The sequence below is a fragment of the Canis aureus genome, chromosome 15, assembly GCF_053574225.1.
Source record: "Canis aureus isolate CA01 chromosome 15, VMU_Caureus_v.1.0, whole genome shotgun sequence".
Classification (NCBI taxonomy): domain Eukaryota; kingdom Metazoa; phylum Chordata; class Mammalia; order Carnivora; family Canidae; genus Canis; species Canis aureus.
In genome coordinates, this window is record NC_135625.1 from 26,152,154 (window position 1) to 26,163,287 (window position 11,134).

General features: G+C 38.1%; 1 protein-coding gene across 3 annotated transcripts in view; it reads right to left on the reverse strand.

The window, feature by feature from the left end:
- The window catches only part of VPS37A (VPS37A subunit of ESCRT-I), a 53,138-nt gene extending 42,024 nt beyond the window's left edge, over positions 1-11,114 (reverse strand). For 2 of the 3 annotated variants that reach the window (XM_077848931.1, XM_077848930.1), the window contains exon 1: positions 10,663-11,113. In XM_077848931.1, the coding sequence (XP_077705057.1) occupies positions 10,663-10,787 (125 nt within the window). In that variant the 5' untranslated portion in view covers positions 10,788-11,113. Of the gene's footprint in view, positions 1-10,662 lie in introns of all 3 variants that reach the window. The other variant, XM_077848932.1, reaches the window with a different exon arrangement.
- Positions 11,115-11,134: the final 20 nt, after the last annotated feature.

Consider the following 11,134-nt stretch of genomic DNA (forward strand, 5'->3'; position numbering starts at 1 on the left):
GGATTTACTAACTCTGTGATCAGAAATTTGGCCAAGTTTGAAGCAGATTCAGAGCCTGAAAAGAATTTAAAGACTTCTTCCCTGAGCTAAATATACCCAGAGGGTGGAAAAACACATAGGTGGATGGGTATGGGTGTCCTCTGATTACCATTTAGGTGGCAACTTAATTCTTTGAGGAATTAAAAACAGCTTTAAACCTGTCAGAAGGGCCAAAATCAAAACGACAAGAAATAACAAGTACTATGAAGATGTGGAGAAAAAGGAACACTCAGCCACTGTTAGTGGGAAAATAGTTTGGTACAGCCACTGTGGAAGAGTATGGAGGTTTCTCAAAAAAGTAAAAATAGGAATCCCATTTGATCCAATAATTCCACTATTAGGAATTTATCTAAAGAAAATTAAACCCTAATCTGAAAAGATACATGCGCCCATTTATTGACGCATTATTTATAGTAGCCAAGATATGGAATCAACCTAGTGTCCATTGATAGACGAATGGATAAGGAAGATGTGGTAACATATGCAATCAAATATTACTCCACCATAAGAAAGGATTAGCTCTTGTCAACTGACACAACATGGATGGACTAGGAGGGTATTATGGTAAATGAAGTAAATCAGATTGAGAAAGATAAATGCCATATGATTTCACTCATGTGGAACCTAAGAAAACAAATGAATTAACATACAAAAAGCAGAATCAGACCTTTAAATACACAGAAATAATGGCTGCCAGATGGAAGGCGGGTGGGAGAGTGGGTAAAATGCATGAAGGGGAGTGGGAGATTCAGGCTTCCAGTTATGGAATGACTAAATCATTGAAATAAAAGGCATAGCATAGGGACTATTACCAATGATACTGTAATAAGAAGTGTTATGACACATGGTAGTTACACTTGCAGTGAGCAAAGCCCAGGTATAGAGAAGCTGAATCATGTTGTAGACCTGAAACTAATGTAACACTGTGTGTCAACTATTCTCAAATAAAAATTCTTTTTTAAAGTATAAGAGGTCAACCTTTCATATTATATTAAAATTTAGCCCTTAAATTAAAAATAAGGAAAAACTTAGATGTAGCTTCTTTTACAACTATTGAGTTTTGTGTTTTTGTACCTAATTCATGGCAGCAATTTAAGGCCATAAGCTATGAGGTCTCTCTACATCTGTATCTTTATGTGTGCCTCTTTATATACAGTAAATGTGTGGTATTTTCTACCTCCAGATGGTATTTTTAAAGTTTATTTGTAAATTTAGTTGGCTTAAAGATCTATTTAATTGGCTTAAGGAAAATTAAGTGCTTATGTAAATTAAATTCTCAGAAATATAAAACACCCAAATATTTTTCAAGTACCTGGATAATCTTCTAGTAAATTAAAGCTAGTTTAAATTCATTGGCTTAATTAAAACAGGCATGTCTTTAGAGTTACCAACATTAAATATAATGCAGATAAATTTCATTCTACCTAAACTTATTAGTTTAATTAAATTTGTTATAATTTGTCAGTAAAAATAACTTAGAATGATGGTTGGTTTTATCTAATGTCTCATCAAGTTTCGTGGGTAATCTAAACATAATTGTTGGAGCAAATGATTTAGATGTTAAGTGGGATAAGAATTTATAGATAAGCTTTTTAGCAATTCTATTTTATGGTATGTGTGCTTAAAAAAACTTTTCCAAAACTCTTTAGCTTGGGATTTTAGGACTCTTGTTAAATCAAATGATGGAAATGTATTGAATATTTAGGTTATTTCCAGATAGGATAAAATGCTGTTATTGAACATAGGCTTATCTACTTTTGGTTTATTGCAAAGAAACTAAAAGATATTTAGAGGGACGCCTGGGTAGCTCAGTGACTGAGCATCTGCCTTTGGCTCAGAGCGTGATCCTTCCTGGTCCAGGGATCCAGTCCCACATCGGGCTCCCTGTGGGGAGCCTACTTCTCCCTCTGTCTATGTCTCTGCTTCTCTCTGTGTCTCTCAGGAATAAATAAATAAAATCTTAAAAAACTATATACATATATTTAGATTTGCTAATTTTACACTGGAAAACTGAAAAAAAAAACATATGCCTCTAGAAATTATGAAATGTATTAATAACTTGCTAATCTACAAAATGCTGATAGGACAGTTCACAATTCCTTCTTAGTTTTCACCAGAAATTAAGATTTCTGTTAAAAATTCTAATTGTTATTACAGCTACTAAAAATAAAAGAAACATCTTTATATGTAAACAAAGTAAAGAGTGTGTTTTTGTTTTTAATTAATTAATTTATTTATTCATGACAGACATATATATATAGAGAGAGAGAGAGGCAGAGACACAGGAGGAGGGAGAAGCAGGCTCCATGCCGGGAGCCCGACGTGGGACTCGATCCCGGACCTTCAGGATCGCTCCCTGGGCCAAAGGCAGGTGCCAAACTGCTGAGCCACCCAGGGATCCCCAAGCGTGTGTTTTTGGTCAGAGAAGATCTAAGGAATGGAGATACATTTTTTTTGTTGAGGGAAAAGAAAGTAATTTTGTCCTAAAGCAAGGTTGGTTGTTTAAAGAACAGGACAAAATCTGAATGTAAAAAACAAATAACAAACTTATAAAATAATGAAAAAGGAATCTTTGGAATGGAATTTTATGAGTGGTCAGGGCTAACATTAAAATGAGTAAGTTTTAATACCGAAAGTAAGCTGGTACAAAAGTAGAATTTGATATTCACTGTTAAAAGAACAAAGGGGTTTTTTGGACTTTGGGTCTGTTTTTGATAACAGATTGTGAAAGCATCTTTACCTTTTAAGTATCAAGTTTCATAATGATCTGTAATCGTATTTAAGCAAACTTAAAATTTTTTTTTTTTTTTGCTATTTTTTACAAAGTTCCCAAAACCAAGTTCCTAATGAAGGCTTTTTGACCTGTAAAAAATTTTGGAGTTCTTCCAGAAGTGTCTCTGGAACACTTTCAAAAAACTTGTTAAACTAAGTAGACTTATCTGACATATTAAATTACATGGGCAGCATTGTCAAGTAAGATGTAATACTGTGTCTTTCTTATATTGTAAGATTGTATTGTATGTGTGTGAAGTTCATTTTGCTTCTGCAAAAACTGGCCCCTCGCTGCCAGATCTTTGTCACCCTGATATCCCTGTAACAAGGCAACAGTCTGCTCCTGAATCAGAAAAAAATGAAGATGGGTCAGTAATAGCTGTAAGATAAATGAACAGTTGGCCTATGGGAACCCTAAGATGGCTGCTTGGTAATTCTGAGCTCCCAGGAAAACCCCACTTCTCGGGTTTTTGCATTCCTTTACCCACCGTAGGGCATTTAAGAGGACTAAAATTACAAATCAACACTGGTGGGGAGATTTCTACCTGTCAGGTCCATAATCCTGGAAAATAATTTTTGTCCAAAGAGGCCTCAGATCTCCCCTCTCTGGACCCTTTGAATACCTGCTGGAACTCCCTCTTAGTGTCAGTTATCAATATGTTCTTGTTATTGCATGTATGTTTTCTGAATGGGTTGAATCCTTCTTCTGTGGCAAGGCTAATGCCCTCTCTGTGGCAAAAAAAAAAAAAAAAAAGAAAAAAAAAGAAAAGAAAGAAAAGAAAAGAATATGTTTTTCAGTTAGGGTATACCCTCCACAATATCCAGTTAGTGATCAAGACACCCACTTCACTGGACAAATTATATAAAGCCTTCATGAAAAGTTTTCAAACTTCTTGGAATTATCATAATCTCTATCGCCTTCAATAAGACAAGGTCAAGAGAACTGGTGATATTCTTAAACTTAAAATTTCCAGACTTGAAACTACTGGGCTTCCCCGACCTAAGGTACTGCTTTTGATCTTGGGGACTATTTGCAATATCCTATTTGGAAAACAAACTCACTACACACAAGATAGTCACTGGGATACACCAATGTCTATTGGTATACAACCCTCTGTTCATCCTGTGTCTCATGCTAGTATGACCAAGAGACTCTCTAAGTCTCTAATGTCTTATGCTCTCAAGCCTATCATTAACAGGTTAAAAAATCCTTTCCAGCAAAAAAAGTCATGACCTATGGATGTCATAAAAAGGAACAACAAAAACCTCCACAACTTCAGAGCCATGGCTGAGAGTGGTGCTAATGCCTTAGATTTTGACCACATCTCTTGGTCAAATTCTAAGGTGACAATTTGATCAAAAGGGGAGTAATTGTTAAAAAGAAAACCAAAGACCCCAAATGGAGGCTCTTATGCCAAGTCACTAAACCTGGGCTTAAAACCTAATCTAATTGCAGTTTCAGCCTCCAGAAAATTCCTGATCAGCACCAATGAAGTAATCTATCTGTCATATAGGCCCTCTTCATCTCCCTCAAAGGAAGGTAATAATAAAACTCTGCCCTTCCCCCTAAGAGAAGGTGATTTTACCTATAACGGTTCTTTCCTTTTGTCAATAGCTTCCTTGCCCCACTCTCTTTCCTACAAAAACCTTCCATTTTGTACAACTCCTTGGAGCTCCTCTCTCCACTTGCTAGATGTGATGCTGACCAATTCATGAGTCATTAAATAAAACCAACTAGATCTTCAAATTGGACTCACATGAATTTTGTTTTTTTAAGTCTGTTGATATCACCACCTTCATGGACTGAGTGGAAACAGGATGATCATTTTTTTAACTTAGGTAGCACACAGCAGATAGCTTAGGAGTTCAGGGGGATGAGGAGAAGAGTAGATGTGGCTGGGTTCAACCAGCAATGGAGAAATGACTGCTTGTGTTGTTAATTTTTTTAAGCAGGTATGGACTGATAGTACTGAGGGGAAAACTAACTATAGACAGTACTTGAGCTGTTATGATCTACATAGGAAAAATTTTCTTTTTTTTTTTTTTTAGGAAAAATTTTCTTAAATGGTAATATGATTTATTATGACATATATTCTGCAATTGTAACTTAATCATGGGTTATAAATGGACTATATGATTTAGTGCATCAAATTAAGATTCACTTAATTATGGGACTGCTTGACATACACAATTTTAAAGTTCAAAATAAGAGTGCAATGCCCTTTATAGAGTCATAGTGTTGACATTTTGTAGATTTCTATAGCTTCAATAGGCTAAGGCATAGTAAATTCTTGTAGGATTTTTTATTGCAACAAGTTAAGGTGATTTCCTTCCACAAAGAAGTTTTAACCTCAAATACCTATAAAAAGATAACATACAATTGCTTGCAGCACAAAAGGCAGTAACCACAAACTGGGAAAGTAGAGAGAGGAAAGCCCCATAAATGAGGCAGCTATTCTTCAGCTCAAAGCAAATGCTATGTGGATCTTCCAGATCTTTTTATTTTAAAAGAAAAGCTGGAGGGGCAGTGATTATATGGAAAATCATTAAACCTGCTACTTAATTTTGTAGTGAACCTAAAACTGCTCTAAATTAAGTCTTATTTCTTTTCAAAGTTGAAAATCTGGATATTTTAATAAAAATTTCAAATTAAAATGCCAGCAATGGATCCACATTTTAAAATGTAATGTTGAACAAATTAAAATGCATACACATATCTTCTCATCACAAATTTGTTGTGTCACCAAATTTGTGTAGGAGTCCTTTTGAGCCAACAATAAAATCTATAGGAAAAAAATTATGGAATTTACGCTTACTCAGAAACCCATGAGGAGGAAGTTTTATTAACTATGAGCAAAGGGTTAAACTTAACAGCTACAGAATAAATAACTACACAGCAGCAGACTCTTCAAGGAAGTTATAAAGCTAAAGGTTTGGGGCAATTAGAACGAATGATGGTATCCAGGGACTGTCAGCAAAAGAAAACTCCAAAAACATTTTTTAAAGACTATGCAGATTAGCACCATTATTTTTAAGAAAAAATAACTGCCATTTACTGAGTATAACAAGTTTCCTTACATGCATTATATCTTAAATCCCTCAAAACAGGTATATTTCATTTGTGAGGAAACTATCTGAAATGGACGAGCTTACTGAATGGCAAATCCGAAGTATTCCTATCAGAGGCAAATGAGCTGTAGGTGAACTTCTGAGGGATTCACAAACAATAAGCTGGCAAGAAACATGCCGGTTAAGAGGCAAAGGTTCCATGTGTATGGATTCTTTGCAGTGGAAAGAAGAAATTTGATTGTCATATGCTTACTTACTATGTGCCATGTACTCTAATAAATACTCATATATGTCACTTAAATGTTAACAATCTTTCACGATAGGAATCACAATTTCTGATTTTACAGATGGGAACTGGAGGCTCAGGGAAGTTAGGTAACTTGCCAAAAGATCACATTGCTATCATGTGTTACAGCCTAATTGGAATCCAGGTCAGTTGTGTACAAAGCTTTCATTCACCTAAGTCATGCTGTTTTTCCTAAGGTCAATAATTTTTGCTTACTTCCATATATATTGCTCAAATTCATTTTGTCTTTTATCTTTACGAGAGTGCTTACATCCAGGAACCTGAGAAAGCAACAGACTTTCACAGTTGGGTGGGGCAATAAGAGATCAGGCAATTAATCCTCTTACTTCAGGGGTCCTAAGGTCATTAAGGTTATGTGAGCATCCAAGTTTGCCCTGCAGTTAATGTTACATCAAGGTCTCCTAACTTCTGGTTCAGAGCCTCTTCCATTAAGATAGTCATCGTAATAGAATGAAAAAAAGCAATTCTGACAAACATAAAAACCCCCAAATTACATTTCCTTATTAAATATAAAATAAAAATAGCACCAAAATTACCATGTAATTATTAAAATGTAGAAGTTCTTTACTGAGAGAGCTGATATCTCTAAGTAAAAGGTAATAAAGATTGTTATTTGTATAACTTTAAATTCACATAGTCAATAACCATTCCCAACACAGTTCCAGGTTACAGTTTTAGAGCTAAGGAAATAAAAGAAGCTAATTAACTTAAATATTGTTAAGAAAGAAGAAACCAAGATAGCTAGAATGGTTAACTGATAAAACCATCAGTTCTTAGTATTTTCTGATTGTAGTACAATGCAGGGAAATAATTAACAGCTTCACTTCTGAAGAATCTTTAAATACAGGGATTAGTATCACTTGGCAAATTTTCAATTGCAAGAAATTGAAAACTCAGGTTCAAAGTGGTTTAAACAGTGAGGGGTTACTAATCTTAAAAAGGATTAAATCCAGGGACGCCTGGGTGGCTCAGTGGTTAAGCATCTGCCTTTGGCTCAGGGCGTGATCCTGGGGTACCAGGAACGAGTCCCACATCAGGTTCCCGCGAGGAGCCTATTTCTCCCTCTACCTATGTCTCTGTCCCTCATAAATGAATAAATAAAATATTGGGGGGCGGGGAGGACTAAGTCCAGAGGCACCAAAAGTTCCAATGCTGATACAGTATCACAATATTATCACGGACATTCCATCTGTCTTTCATGATCCAAGCAGTTCCAGATGTTCCGTAATTAACAATATCCAAAACATAAGAGAAGAATTTCCTTCTGAACATATCCATTACTCAGAAAATATTTTGAGCAGCTCCCCAGCTGACTTCTCCTCCAACTCCCATTGATCAAGAGTCCTGCTTTCATAACTGGCAGTGTGAATGATTGGTATAAGCTATCACTATTTGCCTACTGGAATTAAAAGAGCACAGCTTCCCTGAAGTATGTGATCCTGCATACTGGAAACCCAGATAAAAACTGGTGTTCTTTCAAGAAGTCAGGAAAATTGGATTTGGGTGGGAAACCAAGAGTGTCCGTCAAAGCGAGCTTCTTTAGGAAAGGAAGTAGAAGAAACAACATAACTAATTCTACCCTTGTCCATAAAGACAGGACTGTTCGTGGTAAACTGAAAACTATGATGACTATTATTCAGAAAGTGGAATATATTATTTGAGTCTAGTCTACAAAACTTTCAGTTTCCATTTTCATAGCAGACAAACATGTTATTATGCTTTGGTTAAAAATTTTGTTTGTCATCTATGATAGTTTCCCATTTTGCCTGCCTTACCAGTAAGATCAACATGAGGAAATACACATAAAATTCAGCTCACCTTTAGGATGCACTCTAAGATAAGTTAAGAATTTCTTAAGGTAATTAAAAAAGGAGATTAAATTCATTTAAGGAAGGAAATCAAACAGATGATTTCCTACAATGCAATTTTTTTTTTATCATAAGGAGTTAAAAAAAGAAAAGAGCTGGAAAGTATAAGAGAGAATGTGGTTACTGAAGAAGTCAGAAGTTGGATACTTTCCTTTGCTAGGAAAGAGCAGTTGATCTTACATCTGAAGGATTAGAGTATGAAACATTAGGGAAGTGGGCCGCATGCAACAAGATATTGATATTCATAACTTAGAAAGTTTTTCTATTATTCACCAAAATATCACTTGAAACATTCTTTCAACTTTCGCAGAATGCACCTTCAGAATCACCAACCACAGTGTCTTACTGCACAACAATCTTTCAGTATAATTATAGTACTGAAATTTGGCTACTTAGGCAACATATTGTCATATACTGCATAAATAGATCATTTTTACCAGCTAGTTTTAGAATGTATGACATGAGTTCAAATGGCAGATTTAACAAGAACAGATGGATGACACTTTTTTTCTGGCATTGTAAATTCCTTGAAAACTGAAAGTACATCACCTAATTGTCTCCAAAATTATCCAAGTATAGTTTATAAATGTGAAATATTTCAATAAAACAAAACTACAAGTATTTTTTATAAAAGAACTTAAAAGCTTAAGCCAATTCCAGAATTTCTTAGATTAGCAACTGTTTTAGAATGTCACCTTATTTGGGAGCTCCCCCCAAAAAAACCACACAAGAAATTTCAGATCAGTCACTACCCTTATTTACTAATCTTAGCAGCAAGAGGCTGTATTTAAAAAATTCAACTCCAAACTCAAAGAATAAAAATTTGCCAGCAGTGAGAATATTTAACAGAATATATTCCAAAACCTTAAAGGCAATTAATTCCAAAGGTGTGGTTCTAAAAAAGTATTTTGGCAATATAGTACTAGAAACAATCTTCCAAGCTGATACTTTCTAAGGAGACAAACTTTTGTTATGCTTCTTCAAAATGAGTCAACTTATTTTATAAGCATATCTCTTTTTTTTTAATTTTATAAGCATATCTTGTAAGAACGGCTCCTACAGGTTAGAACAGAACACTATTTAGAATAAGACTGACTCGCGGGGGGGGGGGGGGGTGAAAGAGCAAGACTGACTTGGAAGAACCCTGGGAACTTAATTTTCCAGAAAGGAAGCCATCATTAAAACAAATAGCATGCCACTCTTCTGTTAAATACCATACATTTTCAGCTTTTGAAACTTCTGGACCAGCAGAATTGAGACAAAGAATCAAGAAACATCTGAAGTTCAATCAGCAGTAGCCACCTGTTCTAGCCGTAACAACTTCGCAGTGAATTTTTCTTTTAACAACGTATTTAATTTAAAACCATTCTACACTGTAACTTACTTGCTCCAGGAAAAATTATTAGAGTAACAGATAAAGTGGCCCCTAATAGTCTTTGAACAGGAATTAACCTTATTGTCTCATATGTTTGTTTGTTTGTTGTTTTTTTAAATGCATGGTCTTTTTAAAAAAGAGGGCTGACTGATATTGGTATCTTTACAAAGACATGTCGTGACACTGTTAAGTAAACAAACTTGCATATTCCATAAAAGGAGGTAGTCTTAAATTTTTGTAAACCATTAGAGGCCATAATATTTGCAATATAAAGGGCTGAAGTTTACAGAAAAAAAAAAAAAAACAGCTGAAATAATTTGAATTGCAACATATTTCTAACCTGACCTGCTGAAAATGAAAAACTCCTAGGAAGGGGGAATCCCTGGGTGGCTCAGGGGTTTAGCGTCTGCGTTCGGCCCAGGATGTGATCCTAGAGACCCGGGATCGAGTCCCGCATCGGGCTCCCTGCATGGAGCCTGCTTCTCCCTCTGCCTGTGTCTCTGCCTCTCTCTCTCTATCATAAATAAATAAAATCTTAAAAAAAAAAAAAAAAGCCCTCAGAGGAAGACAACAGATTAAGATGAACATAAAAGGCAATTCCTGGGTGTGAGAATAAGAATAATAAAGTGAGAGGAGCCCTAGACTAGTAGTTGGCCAGATTGAGGGGAGGCTGCTGGAACCGGGTAAATCCTAAAGACTTCAGAAGATTGAGTATGTCATTCCCAGCCAAAAAGAATCCACTGATAAAACCTCTGGCTCCTCTTGCATGTTACAACAGTTTCTTTCTTTTTCCCAAACGTTTTTACACTCTTGTGAAACCTGGAGGTTACTCTTTACGGTTCTTTTGAGCCACGGGCAGTACTTTAACAATCCTGGTAATGCGGCAATCAGGTGGGCAAAGGAGAAGGCCGGGGAGGAGGCCGATCATACTGGATACAGACCGCAAGGCAGATTACAGCCGCCAGAACTGATGTGTCAGGAGGGATGAGCAAGTCACAACTGCAAGAGCGGAGCCGCGGTGAGGCCCGAGGGAGGGAGGAAGGGTCCGGGGCAAAGTCCCGACCGCGGGTCAGGGATGGAAGAGCAAGCGTGCGACCCAAGACGAAGCCAGGTGTGCCAAGAGGAGGCAGCCGGCGGCAGCGGGCCTGAGGAGCTCCGAGCGGCTATGGCCGCGGCCCACCCTCCCGCCCTACTTCGTCCTCCTGTCGGGGAGGCAGCGACCGGCCAGTCACCTGGAGTGTGAATTCCGGAGGGACTCTATGAGGCGCTGCTTCTGCTGCTGGAGGCTGGTGAGGCCAGCGGGGGACCCAGCTGCGGAGGAGGAGGCGCTCTTGGTCAGCGGGAAGAGCCAGCTCATCCTCCACGGGTCCCCGCGCCCGAGGCCCCGGAAGGCTCCGGCCTGCTTCTGCCAGCTGCTCCGGCCCGCGCGCGGTTCCCCAGCGACAGGACGAGCGGTCCGAGACGCCCGGGTCCCAAGTGCCGGGGGGGCCGCGTCTCCTCCAAGGAAGCCCGGCCGGGGGGATCCCCGGGGCCTGGGCGACGGGCGTCAACACCCCGCTTGCCGGCAGCTAGAGCGAGGAAAGCAGCCGCGCGGCACACGCAGCTCTACCTTCCCGGCCTCCACGCGCAAACCAGCCCGAGCGACGGCCCGACCGCCCGGCGCCCCGCCACCCCCGCTTCCGCCCCCTGCGTGCTCCGCCCCCT